At 41.7% G+C, this 15,224-nt stretch overlaps 1 protein-coding gene across 2 annotated transcripts in view; it reads left to right on the top strand.

Annotated features, from left to right (window-relative positions):
• ARFGEF2 (ARF guanine nucleotide exchange factor 2) overlaps positions 1-15,224 on the top strand; it is a 166,928-nt gene that overhangs the window by 112,803 nt on the left and 38,901 nt on the right. For both annotated transcript variants that reach the window (XM_026014749.2, XM_026014748.2), the window contains exons 17-23: positions 847-931; positions 1,036-1,207; positions 1,839-1,990; positions 3,520-3,648; positions 4,707-4,865; positions 8,572-8,719; positions 9,862-9,961. In XM_026014749.2, the coding sequence (XP_025870534.1) occupies positions 847-931; positions 1,036-1,207; positions 1,839-1,990; positions 3,520-3,648; positions 4,707-4,865; positions 8,572-8,719; positions 9,862-9,961 (945 nt within the window). The remainder of the gene's footprint in view (positions 1-846; positions 932-1,035; positions 1,208-1,838; positions 1,991-3,519; positions 3,649-4,706; positions 4,866-8,571; positions 8,720-9,861; positions 9,962-15,224) is intronic.

Here is a 15,224-nt window from a genome sequence, read left to right as displayed (position 1 = left end):
AAATTTCTGCTGTTCAATATTATAGTGGGTAATGTAAGCTGTAAGTAATAACTGAATAGCGGTTTTCTTTTTTTTTTTTTTTTAAGTAATCTCTGCACCCAGTGTGGGGCTTGAACCTACACCTGCAAGATCAAGAGTCCCATGCCCTACAGAGTGAGCCAGCCAGGTGCTCCTGAACAGGAGTTTTCATTCTTTTTCTCCCCAGTGCCCAGTACAAAGTAGATGTTCTCAGAAACATAACCAGTGTGAAGCAGCTGAGGCAGAGCTGTGCAAACTAAGGGGGCCTCACTCTCCTGGTTGGAGTGAGGGCCTTGGGGCATTTTTGTGCTCGAGTGCCTCGCTTGCCACACACTAATTCATGGTCTGGCTGTACCTTAAGAATCTTTTTTAAAACTTGACTTAAAAAAAAAAAAAAAAACTTAAGGGGCACCTGAATGGCTCAATTAAGCAGCTGCCTTAAGCTCAGGTCATGATCTCAGGGTCCTGGGATTGAGCCCCACGGCAGGCTCCCTGCTCAGTGGGAAATCTGATCCCTGCCCACCCCCACTCCCACCCCCCAACCCCACTCATGTTTTCTCTCTCTCACTGACTTTTAAGTGAGTAAATAAAATTTTCCCCCCAAAAACCCTTAAAACTGCTTTATCAGAGAAACTTAAAACCTGACATGATTTCTTAATTAGCTTTTTCTACACTCAGAGTCATTAGTTATTATTAGATGATGGTGAAAGCATGAATACTCTTGACTAGTTTGGCATCACGTGGAACAATTGGTCTGTGTTCAGTGAATTGTGTCTCCATTATAGCTGCTTCTCTGCATGTTCTTACATCTGGAACCTTCTCTTCCAGGCAAACCCTGTTTGCTAGTGCTGACACTGCGTATGTCTTAGCATATTCAATTATCATGCTAACCACAGACTTGCACAGCCCTCAGGTAAAATATTTGAACGAATTATATATTGTAGTGGGTAAATAAGGAGTTTTGGGGGGGGGCCATTAGATGTTTTCTAAATGGTTTTTAATTTTTTAAAATTTCAGGTAAAAAATAAAATGACGAAAGAACAATACATTAAAATGAATCGGGGTATCAATGATAGTAAAGATCTACCAGAAGAATATCTCTCAAGCATCTATGAAGAAATAGAAGGCAAGAAAATTGCCATGAAAGAAACAAAAGAACATACGATCGCAACCAAATCTACTAAGCAGAGTAAGGTCTAATGACAAATTATTTCCATTCTAATTTTCAAGGGTATCAGATTGCATGATTAAGTCCCCCGATGATAAATTTAATTTGCGTAACTAGATACCTGAATAGTAAATGTGTTTAAATTATTGTGATTATGTTGATTCTCTCATAATTATAACCATCTTCTTGCTAGATTTGTGATTAGCTACAAGAAGGAATTTAAAATGAGTAATCTAAAAAAATTTTTTAAAATGAGTAATCTAAGAGCTAAATTATCCCCACAAAATATTCCTTAAGACTGCTTTAATGGCCGTGGTGATAGCGCCAACCTTGATGAGAATTCTGTAAGGGAAGGCCCTGTGGCACTATTGGCTTCAGCAGAGTGCAGAGATTTAGAGCACAAGCTGTAGAGCCACACTGGGTGCGGGCATGTCCCACCTCCACTACTTACTGGCGATGTGTCCCTGGGCAAGGTGCTGAGCCTCTGTGTGCCATATTTTTTCTTCAGTAAAATGGTCATATTTGGAACACACTCATAGAGGACCTCAGGAGGATTTGTGACTTGATCATAAATCTTTTAAAACTGTGCCTAGCCCATAGCGAGCACTCAGTGGGTGCCAGTGGCTGCTGTTAGACTCTCATTTCTTTGTAGGCGTAGCTAGTGAAAAACAGAGACGGCTGCTATACAACCTGGAGATGGAGCAGATGGCTAGAACAGCAAAAGCTCTGATGGAGGCTGTGAGCCATGCGAAAGCTCCATTCACAAGTGCCACTCACTTGGACCACGTCCGGCCAATGTTCAAAGTGAGTATCTTGAGAAACGAGGACCTGGTTCGTCCTGATTCTGCAGGTGCCCAGCTAGAAGCTAACCAGTGACTTTATCATAGTCAAGAGGGAGGGGAGAGGAGAGGAGAGGCCAGGTCTGGGTGCTTCTGTCTGAATAGTGACTCAAGTGAGTCCTTCCCGAAAGCTCTTTGATGATACAGAAGATGTACCAGCCGCAGCTATAAGTGCTAGATTGCTGTGGCCTCCACAGTCAGAATGGCTGGTTTGAATCTTCCCTTGCCACTTTGTAGCTCTGTGATCTTGGTCAGCTTATTCAGTCTCTCTCTCTCTGTGTTTATCACCTGTAAAATGGGGCAAACACAGGATTGTGGTTGGGGCTGCTTGGGGGATTGAATGAATTAAAAATCATTCAGGCAGAAGAGATTATTTTATTTTGACCTCTCACCTCTGGCCTCAGGGTTATTAGTTTACCAGATGAAATTAATTGGAAGTAAAAGACAGTATCCTGAAGTCTATTTTTAAAATGTCTAGAAAAGACACATGCTTAATAAACACAGCACATAATTTTTCTCTAAGGTGTTTTTATAGTAGTTGTCAGTATCCTGTTAGTTAATAATTTATAGATTTTTGTGAACCTTTATTTCCAGGGAATTCACAGGAAAATTGGAGGAAAAGTAAAGTCTAAATAATTTGAATTAGGAACCTTTCAATAAACTAAGTTTATAGACTATAAATTGCATGTAGGTTTTATGTGCCAATCTCTGATTGGCAACAGCTGCCTGCTGCCCTGTGCAAAGAAGAATTTTCGTGCCCTGAATAGACTCAGCAGGGAGTGGGCTCACTAGTTGATGAGTAATGTCTGCCATGAGCCCAGGGGGATGTAGTGGTGGCACTAGCCATGTATCTATCTACCTTCCTTTTGTACTGAGCTAAATTTTTATTTTTTTATTTTTTTTTTATTTTTTTTTAAATTTTTTAATTTTTAATTATTTATGATAGTCACACAGAGAGAGCGAGAGAGGCAGAGACACAGGCAGAGGGAGAAACAGGCTCCATGCACCGGGAGCCCGACATGGGACTCGATCCTGGGTCTCCAGAATCACGCCCTGGGCCAAAGGCAGGCGCTAAACTGCTGCGCCACTCAGGGATCCCTGAGCTAAATTTTTAAAAACTGTGCCTAGGAGCATATTTATAGTGATATCTTTGACCATAGTCTAGAAAGAATTTATTTATTTTTAAAGATTTTATTTATTCATGATAGAGGCAGAGACACAGGCAGAGGGAGAAGCAGGCTCCATGCAGGGAGCCTGATGCAGGACTCGATCCCAGGACTCCAGGATCATGCCCTGGGCCAAAGGCAGGCGCTAAACCACTGAGCCACCCAGGGATCCCCCAGAGGAACTATTTTATATTGTGAATGGAGTAGATTGAAATCAAAATAACAGTGAACCTGGCATCCTGGCTGTGCTCATAACTGACAATGTGCCCTCTAAGTGCTCTTTCCATGCTAAAATTCTAGACATTATTGAAACCTTGCTTCCTTCCAGTTGGTCTGGACGCCGCTGTTGGCAGCCTACAGCATCGGACTGCAGAACTGTGATGATACAGAGGTGGCCTCCCTGTGTTTGGAGGGCATCCGATGTGCAATCCGGATTGCCTGCATCTTTGGAATGCAGGTGGGTGGACGTCAGTGAGGCTCCAGAGATGCTGGTAGTCTGTGTTCTTTCAGATTTGGCAAAATTTAAAAACTATTAGACATTTCCAATTAGCCAAAAAGTCTCAGCAAAATATCCAATCTTGCCTGCTAAGAGGAAGACTGCATATTTGTGCCTAACAATAGCCTCATTAGGGGGAAAATTGGAGATTTGGACTGTAACCTCCTTTAGTGGGTAGGTGAGGTCTAAGCTATTTGATTGGATTTGGCAAAATAGACTTCCTATCCATCTGCTTAATTTGCCTGCCCGAGTGCTAAGATACTACTTTTCCTTTTAAGATCAGCTTTTGTTATAATTTCATTTCCATGTCTTTTCTGGGGGAAACAATTTATTGCAAAATGAGTATGTCTGTAGACTTTTGAATCTTGAAAAACTCAAGCAACTAAACAAAATAGAATTCTCAGACTCTTAGGAAATTAGGAGGCTGTTGGTCCTATGCACCACTTCCTAAGAATTTGCACCCATTTATTTTGAAAAACTCAGATCTTCTTTTCTTGTTCATTTTACGGTTAGACTTTTTCTTCTGTACCAAGACCACAGGCTTTGACATCAGACACCCTAGGTTGCAGAACCCAACCCTGCTACTTCTCTAGCCACGTGACATTGGGTCAGCTAACTCCCCTCTAAGACACCCTTGGTCTCCTCATTTACAGAATTCAGAAAATAGGCCTACCTTGCAAGATTGTTGCAGAAATTCGAGTGTGTGTGTGTGTGGGGGGGCAATCTTAGCATTCAACAGATTCCTCTGCTACTCCCTCCAGAGGGAATAGAACCCAGAATTTAAGTTTGAGGTCAGCTGCAAAGGAGCGAGCTGGCTCTCAGCCATGTAGTGTGTAGGGATGTTCCAGTAGCAGGAGGATACCAGCACGGAATCACTGGTGTGTTGATGTGTGTGAAGCCTGTTAGGTGATGTGTGTATAGATGTCCAGAGCCCAGTGCACACACAGTCCCAAAGATATGCAAACGGTCATGCTAAGGGTGGAATCTCAGCGTGCTCTCTTGTTTGGGTTCTGTTGCAGCTGGAGCGAGATGCCTATGTTCAGGCTCTTGCTCGCTTCTCCCTGCTGACGGCCAGCTCCAGCATCACAGAAATGAAGCAGAAAAACATCGACACCATAAAGACGCTCATTACAGTGGCACACACCGATGGCAACTACCTTGGGAATTCCTGGCATGAGGTGCGTTTCCTTTGAAAGCCTGGTGGTAAATGCCTTTTCTTAGGAGGACTCCAGTATTCCTGTGACTCAGTGTCCATCTGCTCTCTTTGGTCAGTTACTTGAGTCAAGCCTAGCTTTAACTCTGGGTTTTCCTTTATCCACAAGTCCTCACGAATCTGAAAGTCAGGTTCTGGGACTGTGGTGGGTATGTTCAGACGCACCACCTCAGAGAGCGACCCCATCCCCAGCAGCTCATGTTCACACAAGTGCACTTCTGCAGCTTTCTTTTTTTTTTTTTTTTTTTTTTTTTTTTTAATTTTTATTTATTTATGATAGTCACAGAGAGATAGAGAGAGAGGCAGAGACACAGGCAGAGGGAGAAGCAGGCTCCATGCACCGGGAGCCCGACGTGGGATTCGATCCCGGGTCTCCAGGATCGCGCCCTGGGCCAAAGGCAGGCGCCAAACCGCTGCGCCACCCAGGGATCCCTGCAGCTTTCTTTTCATGGGAGCACATCAACCTGAGCCCTGATGCACCTCCTGGGGGTTCGTAATGCCACCACATAGATTTAGAAAAAGCTGGGAGCCTGATCTCTCTCCTAGTTTAATCTAAACAGAAATTGTCAACATTTACAGTAAGCCACTAAGGAGATTGCTGGTGGGTTTATGTTTCTATTTACACAGTATTCTAAGGTTCTCACCTAGGATAATTATGTGTATAAATGTGTTCAAAAAGTCATTCATTGAAATTTTAGTTGTTCTAGGGAAAAGATTCAATTAGAAACAGCCTAGATGTCCCAGCAATGAGGGATTGTTCTTTAAAAAAGAAAAAAAAAAGTGTGGTACACCATTCCTTAGAGTATTATGTGGCCATTTGAAATAATGTTGCTGAAAGGAGGGAGAGCCAAACATATGTGTTCCCCAGTGGAATCACAGTACCACCATGAGATGTTTCTGCCACAAACTCAAACTTGAATCAGTTCAAGCCTGTGCTGCAAATTTATAGGGAGTCTAGGGGACAGAAGCACATGCTAAATGGTATCATGAGAATGCAGTTTATAAACTCTATGAGAGGAAAGCCACCCCACTCCGCCGGCACCACACCCAAGTGAATGACCAGACTCTTCAACAAATAAATGACAAGAAATAAATGGAATAGGGACCTATGGATTGAGAAAGACTTTTTTTATTTGGGTTTTTTTTTTGTTGTTGTTTTTTGTTTTTTGTTTTTGAGAAAGACTTTAGAGAAAAAAAATTAAAGATGTTATAAAAATGATCTTGGATTGTGGAAAGGTAGTCACAGTATATGAAGTAAAAATTCATTCTGAACTTACACAGAGAATGAGACTTGAAAGGATAAAGAAAAATGTTAACATCCTGAGTAATAGAACTATGCAGGTGATTTAGTTCTGCTTTTTTTTCCCCTTCAATTACATACCTGATTTCTCTGGTGTCTACGCATATATTTCTTCTTGCTTTAGAGAGAAAACTGAAAGAGTAGAAGTGAGAGTGTGCAGAGTAGCGGGGACCGTGCATGCCTAGAGGGGAAATGGCTGCCTCCTCCCCCATGGGGTCAAGTTCTTAAGGAGAAAGGCCCAGAGCTGGACTGCTGGGGTCCAGTGTGGGATGCGGGTTCCTTAGTCCCGTGACAGCATGGGCATGCCAGGAGGTACAGGGTGGTCCTATGCCAGGCTCAGAATTGCATTTGGCAGGTGTTGAGGGCTCTGTAGGTGTTAGCCATCCTCCTCCTGCTCATTATGGTACATACCTTTGTTCCCTTCCACCCAGATTTTCCTTTTCCGTCACAACCCTGGAGTTTTCCATATTAGAAAAGATGGAGATGGGGGAAAAAAAAAAAAAAAGATGGAGGTGGGGGGAGGGGGAAGGCTGGTTACTTTGGTTTTGGTTCTTCAAGTTATCTCTGTGCCCAGGGTGGGGCTCAAACTCAGGACCCCAAGATCAAGAGTTGAGTGCTCCACCAAATGAGCCAGCCAGGAACCGTTTAGTTATTGTTGTTGTTGCTTTGTTTTGTTTTTAAGAAGCAATACCCTGTTTTCTGAGGAGTCACAATAGGTAGTGGATCAATAAATAGCTGTTTTCTCTCATAGAACTTTTTTTCACCTGGGAGGCATGATCTATGTGGGGTTCCTGCTGGTTGCCAAGTATCTAGCAGCACCTAAACATGTTAAAATGAGTTACCACCTATTTGATGGTTAGAAACCTTCAGAAATCAGGCTGGAGCCAAGAAGTCCTCGTCCTAAATTGTTGACATACTTGAGACTCTGGCACGTTCTCACCTCTGGAAAAGAAAAAGTTAAAAGCAGTTTACTGGTAGTAGTTTAGTAGTATCGTTGTATGTGGATCAGTCCAGGGAATGGCCTTTCTCAGTCAACAGGGAGTTTATAAGTAACAATACCAAGCAATGCTCAGCGACATAGTAGACTCCCATACTCTGAGATTGAATTGTAAGATCAACCCGCAAGGTAGTTTAAAACTCAGCTTTAGTCGGAAGTTGCCATGAAAATCCCCCAAGAAGGGTTTACCTGGAGATCTCCATGCTATCCCTCGGTAAGTTTCTGGCAGTTAGTTTTTCCTCCAGTAGAAGTAGGGATTAATTTCTATTTCTTCAGATAAGCTGCAGTCGAGAGAAGGCTTGTGTGTAGGTATGTCTTCTCAAACCCAGAATGACCCCATGGGGCTGGAAGGTTCAGTGTTTTTTTCCAACTGCATACCCATTCCCGGGCATGTTCTCATTTAGTCAGTTAATCGAATAATAATCACCAGCTGGGTGCTGGGGTTTCAGCAGTGAATAAGGCAGAGTTAATGCCCTGTTGGTACTTAAGGCAGAGAACAAGCAAATATATGGTATAATGTCAAAAAGTGGTAAATGCTAAGGGGGGGGATTCGGGAGCGTGACCAGGGAGGGGATGGTGGTGGAGAGAGTATGCGTGCCATCTCAGGGACATGTCTGAGCTGGGACTTTAGGCTGGGAGTGAGCCATGGGGAAGAGTATAAGCAACATGTTCTAGGCATAAGGAACAGCAAGTACAAAGGCTCTGGGGTAGGAAACATGTCAAGTTAACGGAACAGCAGGGAGGCTAGTGTTTTGTGTCTGTGGAGTAGAGTACAAAGGAGGCGAGGAGGCTAAGTCAGACCAGATGGTGCACTTACTGGGTAATATGGTGGGTGGGATTCTCTGCTCCAGTCAAACAGCTTGTCTTTCTCAAGCACTTACCACATTTGCATAATTAAACATCCATATAGCAAACTCCATTGTACCAGCTTTTCTTTTCTTTTTTAGGATTTTATTTATTTATTCATGAGAGAGAGAGAGAGGCAGAGGCAGAGAGACAGGCAGAGGGAGAAGCAGGCTCCATGCAGGGAGCCTGATGTGGGACTTGATCCCGGGTCTCCAGGATCACACCCGGGGCTGCAGGCGGCACTAAACCACTGAGCCACCCAGGCTGCCCTATACCAGCTTTTCTTTTGGTTATTTTCTCTTTTCCTTTTTAATAGTTTGGGGAGAAAAAAAAAAAAAAGTTAAGTCTGTCTTCTAGGCCTGCATTTGATGGGTTTCCTAGCCAGGACTAGGCAACCCACTCTGAGACCTTCAGATTATTCTTACCTGAAAAGCTCTGTGTTTCAGAGAGCTCTCAAATGACCAGGATTGCAGTGACCTTTTCAGGCCAGATACAGGAACTCATTTATCATGCATTTTTTTCCACTAGATCTTGAAATGCATCAGCCAGCTGGAGCTGGCTCAGCTGATAGGAACCGGTGTGAAAACCCGCTACCTGTCTGGATCTGGGCGTGAAAGAGAAGGGAGCCTAAAGGGCCACACATTGGCAGGAGAAGAGTTCATGGGCCTTGGCCTTGGTAAGACACCAGGCCCCACGGCTGGCCGTCACGGAGTCACAAGTTAACCGGAATGAAACACTTCTTGTCTCAGCAGGACTGTCACGCAAACCATCTCTTCCTTGTGTGCCAGCTGACAGTATGTTTATTAATGGAAGTGGAAGTGTTGCTTTGGCTCTCTTAACTGTGATTAAACTTGAGTAAATGCCTATTTTATCAAAATCAGCAGGGTGCATTACTTTTCTTTCTATCCATATAACTGTACTGGGGGGAGAAGCCATTTGCTATAGAAAGACTGCAGCTTTAGTACCTAGTATTAGAGGAGTGGGTATGAGTATTTCTAGATTTTCATAAGTAGATTCAACATCTCTTCCATGTTCATTCTCATGAAAGTAGTTATTTCTCACTCAACTGAGAGACCCCCATCAGTGACATGCAATAAATAAGGCAAACACATGTGCCAGACTGCATTCTGAGCACTCAGTTCATACATTTTAACTCATTTAATCCTCTTAACAATACAGTGAGATTGGCAGTATTATCATCCCCATCTTGTAAATGAGGAAGGTGATGTTGGGGTGAAGTGACCCTGAGCAAGACCACACCTCAGAAAGTGACAGAGGCAGATTGCAAACTCAGGCTCTCTCAGAGCAGAGGGCAGGCTCCTAGGTCCCACATATGCTGTTTGGAATAGTACAGGGTAATGGTTAAAAGCACAGACTAGGAAAGGAGAAGATTGTAATAGCACCTGCTTCTTAGGATGCATGCAGGGATGGCTGGAGTGAAATCCTAGAAAGTGCGCCGGACATTCAGCAGGTATAAGCCATCCCATCTTCAGGAGCCCAGAGTTAGTGTTGCTTAATTTGTATGTGTTCTCCTAAACATAGGCATTCAATACAATAAAAATGTGAAAGAATATTAAGAAAGGGAGGTGGTGCTAGTAAGGGAGCTTGTATTTTAAGAATAAGAATGTACTTTAAACACCAAATGCCAAAACCTACGTTTAATTTTATTCTATCATCAGTTGAGGGTATTTTGTTTTGTTTTGCCTGCAAACCATTTCCTTTTTGTCTCTTGTCTCTGCATATTGATGCCACAGAATACTTTGCTCTAAATACTTGACTATTTCTGAAGCAATGTTGATTTTGTGCATTGCATTTCAGGTAATTTGGTGAGTGGTGGAGTGGATAAAAGACAGATGGCCAGCTTCCAGGAGTCTGTTGGTGAGACCAGTTCCCAGAGTGTGGTTGTAGCTGTAGACAGGTAATTCTGTTCTCCAGTGAAGCTGGAATATCTGTCCAGTAGCTTGGCACATCCTCTGTGTATTTAATGGATTCTTAATCTGTTTGACTCTTCTAAGTGTTGTGAGCTCTAGTTCACTCGAACTAGGAAGTAGCACATGTGATCCATAGCTACTAATAATCTTCGTGTTCATTTGAATTTGTGACCTCTTAAAAAAATTATAACTTTAAGGTTGTGACCAAGTCTTGTCAAAAACGAGTTTTTGCTTGTGCTGATGTTTTAGATTACCTTGTTTCCTTAATAGAATTACTTATTAAAAAATTTTAAGTAGAGTTTAAGATGTAAAGCCTATTGTGAGTGTGAGGTGGCCACATCGATTGGATTTCTTTTTCCTCAGAACCTTTCCCTGATACCTGTTTACTTAAAACTTGACCTAAATATGAGAAACATAGGTATTCTTATTTGAAGACATTCATTAGGTACCAGTGCTTAAAATACACATTTTCTAAAATGAATAAACTCGTGAAAAGTACCCTTGAATAATCATGTACACTGCTGTTAATGTGGTTAATGACCTATCCCATGGCATTAAATACAGACAGTGTTGAATATAGCAGTATAGAATTTGGGGCAGTGTTTGTATTGTTCTCAGAACAATCCTCTTAGTATTTAAAACTCTTTATTAGTGTATTTTGATTACCTTGTTCCTGTTGCTTCCCTCCAACAGAGATATTTGTCCGTAACATACTTTTGATGGGTTTTCCCCACATTTTCCATTTAGGTTGAGGCCAAAAGTACAAAATGTTTACTCTTCCATGAACTACACATATTTCTTTTCTGTTACTCTGGCCCATCACCATTTTGTGTGCTATTACATTTTTTTAAATTGAGATACAATTCACATACCATCAGATTTATTCTTTTTTTTTTTTTAAGATTTTATTTATTTATTTGACAGCACAAGGAGACAAAGAGAGGGGGAGGAAGAGGGAGAAGCAGGGTCCCTACTGAGCAGGGACCCCAATACGGGGCTCAGTCCCAGAACAGTGGGATCATGACCTGAGCCAAAGACAGATACTTAACCGACTGGGTTATCCAGGTGCCCCAAGATTTATTCTTTTAAAGTGTATAATTCAGGGGGCACCTGGGTGGCTCAGTCGGTTAAGCATTGACTTTTGATCTCAGGGTCATGAAATCAAGCCCTGCATCAGTTCCGCACTCTACAGGGCATCTTCTTGAAATTCTTTTTCCTCTCCCTCTCCTTCTGCACCTCCCCTCTCTTGCAAACGTGTACACTTTCTCTCAGATAAATAAATATATACCTTTACAATTCAGTGGGTTTTAGTATATTTGTAGTTCTGTGGTCATCATCACTGTTGAATTTCACTTGGTCTTAGCCAAAAGGCTGAAAAGCAATTCCACTATTGAATTTCATAGCATTTTAATCACCGTGTACTTATTATCGGTCACTCCCCATTTCATCCCCTGCCAGTCTCTGTGGCCATTAATCTTCATCATGTCTATAGATTTGCTGATTCTAGGCATTGTCAGATTGTCCATTTCTCCCTTTCAGTTTTATCTGTTTTGTCTTGTGATTTTGGAGCTTTGTTGTTAGATGCATATATGCTTTTTTTTTTCTTAACAGATTAAACCTTTTGTGTTTTAAAATGTTCTTTGTCTCTAGTAATGATTTTTCAGTCCTTTGTTTTAATTGGTGCAGCCATCCCAGTTCTCTTTTGGTTACTTTTTGATATGCTATTTCTTTTGTATTCTTTTACTATCAACTTACTTGTGTCTTTGACTCTAAAATGAGTCTTTCTAGGGACTCCTGGCTGGCTCAGTCGGTAGAGCATGCAACTCTTGATCTCAGAGTCTTGAGTTCAGGTCCCACATTGGGTATAGAACTTTTTAAAAATAATAAAATAGGGATGCCTGGGTGGCTCAGCAGTTGGGCGCCTCCCTTTGGCCCAGGGCATGATACTGGGGTCCTGGGATCAACTCCCGCATTGGGCTCCCTGCATGGAGCTTGCTTCTCCCTCTGCCTGTGTCTCTGCCTCTCTCTGTGTCTCTCACAAATAAAGAAAATCTTTTAAAAAGTAATAATAAGGGGCTGCCCCGGTGGCTCAGTGGTTTAGCGCCACCTTCAGCTTGGGGTGTGATCCTAGAGACCTGGGATGGAGTCCCACATAGGGCTCCCTACATGGAGCCTGCTTCTCCCTCTGCCTATGTCTCTGCCTCTCTCTCTGTGTCTCTCTCATGAATAAATAAATAAAATATTTTTTTTAAAAAAAAGAATAATAAAATAAAAAAGGTTCTTTAGACAGAAGATGGTTGGATTCTGTTTATTTTAGTCCATTCCACCAATCTCTTCCTTTGTATTAAAATGTTTCATCTATTTAATTATAATTTAATTTCTGCTAGGTAGAATTTAAATCTTCTTTTTCTCTTTTTATAAATATGTTGTTATTCCCCCATTCCTTCCTTATTACTACCTTATGTGTTAAGATATTTTCTAGGGTACCATTTTATTTTTCTTGTTTCTTTTACTGTATTTTTTTGAGTATTTTTCTTACTGATTACTTTGGGGATCATGATTAATAACATCTTAACTTTTAACATTCAACTTTGAATTAATGTCCATGTAATTTGAATAATACGAAACATTGGCTCCTGTACAGCTCCATTCTCTGACCTCTCCTTTGTGCTGTCACCATACAAGTTATATGTTTCCACATATTTGCCTATCAACACAGATTTAGGATGATAACTTTAAAAAAAAAAAGGATGATAACTTTTGCCATCCTGAAGTCAGATAGATAAAATGAATTACGAACAACAAATACGCATTTCCCTAGGTACCTTTACTAGTACTTTTTACCTCCTCAGATACTTTTGCGTTATTGTCTATCCTTTCAAGGAGAACTTTAGTATTTCTTGTAGGGCAGATCAGTTAGCAATGAGTTATCTCAGGGTATTTTAGTCACTCCTTCATTTTTGAAGGTTAGTTTTGCTGCATATAGAATTCTTGGTTTATAGTCTTTTTATTTCAGCACCTTGAATATTATATTCCACTGCCTTTTAACCTCTGTTGTTTGTGAGGAGAAATCAGTGCAGTGATGAGTCTGCTCTCTTACTACTTCCAATATTCTCTCACTCCCTGGCTTTCAACAGTTTGATTATTATATGTCTGTATGTAGATCCCTTGAGTTTATCTTACTGAAATTTATTGAGCTTCTTAGAAGTGTAGATTGTTGTTTTTCCTCAAATTAGGGAAGTTTTTAGCCATTATTTCTTCAAAAGTTCTAGCTTGGCATCTGGGTGGCTCACGTTGTTGAGCATCTGCTGTTGGCTCAGGTCATGATTCTGGGGTCCTGAGATCGAGTCCCAGTCAGGCTCCCTGCAGGGAGCCTGCTTCTTCTTCTGTCTGTGTCTCTGTCTGTCTCTCTCTGTGTCTTTCATGGATAAATAAATAAAATCTTTAAAAGAAAAAGTTCTGGGGATCCCTGGGTGGCTCAGTGGTTTAGCGCCTGCCTTCGGCCCACAGCATAATCCTGAAGTCCTGGGATCGAGTCCCACATCAGGCTCCCTGCATGGAGCCTGCTTCTCTCTCTGCCCCCCCCCCCCTCTCTCTCTGTATTTCTCTATATCTCTCATGAATTAATAAATAAAATCTTAAAAAAAAAAATAAGTAAACTTTAAAAAATAAGTAAATAAAAGAAAAAAAAAGAAAAGAAAAAGTTCTTCTAGCCTCTTTCTTTCCTCCCTTTTTAATACTCCTCTTACATACATATCTGTATACTTGGTAGTGTCTCACAGGTCTGTGTGAGATTGTCTTTTTTTTTTTAATTCTTTTATATCTTCTTTCATCACATTGCATAATATCCTTTGACCTGTCTCCAAGTTCACTAATTCTTCAGTCAGCTCAGAACTGCTCTTGAGCCCCTCCAGTGAATTTTTCATTTCAGCTTTATAATTTTCAACTCTAGAATTTGCCTGGTTATTTGTTATTTTTTAGAATACATTTATTGGTGTGCCTAGGTGGCTCAGTGGTTGAGCGTCTGCCTTCGGCTCAGGGCATGATCCCGGTATCCTGGCGGGGGGCCCTGTGAGGAGCCTGCTTCTCCCTCTGCCTATGTCTCTGCCTCTCTCTCTCTGTGTCATGCATGAATAAATAAAATCTGGCAGCCCCGGTGGTGCAGCGGTTTAGCGCCACCTGCAATCCAGGGTGTGATCCTGGAGACCCTGGATCGAGTCCCACATCAGGCTCTCTGCATGGAGCCTGCTTCTCCCTCTGCCTGTGTATCTCTGCCTCTCTCTCTCTCTCTCTCTCTCTCTCTCTCTCTCTGTCTCTATGAATAAATAAATAAAATCTTTAAAAAAATATTAAAAATATTAAATAAATTAATTAATTAAAATCTTTTTAAAAATACATCTATTTAATATTCTCTATTTGTGAGACATTGTTCTTCAGTTCTTTGAACATACTTAAGATAACTAACTTTAAAACTTTAGTCAGTTCAGTATCTGGTCTCCTTAGGGATAGGATCTGTTGTTTTTTTGCCTGTGAACAGGCCATCGTTTGTTTCTTTACATGTCTTTTTGGTTAAAAACATATTTTAAGGGCAGCCCCGGTGACGCAGCGGTTTAGCACTGCCTGCAGCCCGGTGTGTGGTCCTGGAGACCTGGGATCGGGTCCCACGTCGGGCTTCCTGCATGGAGCCTGCTTCTCCCTCTGCCTGTGTCTCTTCCTCTCTCTCTCTCTCGCTATGAATGAATGAATAAGTGAATGAACAAATAAATAAATAAATCTTTTTAAAAAACTTGATATTGGGAACCCTGGGTGGTGCAGCGGTTTGGCGCCTGCCTTTGGCCCGGGCGCAATCCTGGAGACCCGGGATCGAATCCCATGTCGGGCTCCCGGTGCATGGAGCCTGCTTCTCCTTCTGCCTATGTCTCTGCCTGTGTGTGTGTGTGTGTGTGTGTGTGTGTGTGTGTGTGACTATCATAAATAAATAAAATTTTTTAAAAAACTGATATTTTAAAAAACAGTGTAACAGGTTTGGATGTCCGGTTGCCCACCACCCACCTAGGGTTTATTGTTGTTGTTATTACTATTTGTTTGTTAAATGACTTTCCTAAACTGTGTAAAGTCTGTATTCTTTTTGCATGTAGCCACTGTCTCTCTTCCTTGGCTTTAGTGATCAGCTAAGAATTGGACAGAGACTAAGCACCTGGCTGACTCAGTTACTTAAACATCAAACTTTTGATTTTGACTCAACTCATG

This window comes from Vulpes vulpes, chromosome 14, assembly GCF_048418805.1.
Source record: "Vulpes vulpes isolate BD-2025 chromosome 14, VulVul3, whole genome shotgun sequence".
Classification (NCBI taxonomy): Eukaryota; Metazoa; Chordata; class Mammalia; order Carnivora; family Canidae; genus Vulpes; species Vulpes vulpes.
This window is presented reverse-complemented; position numbering and strand designations above follow the sequence as displayed.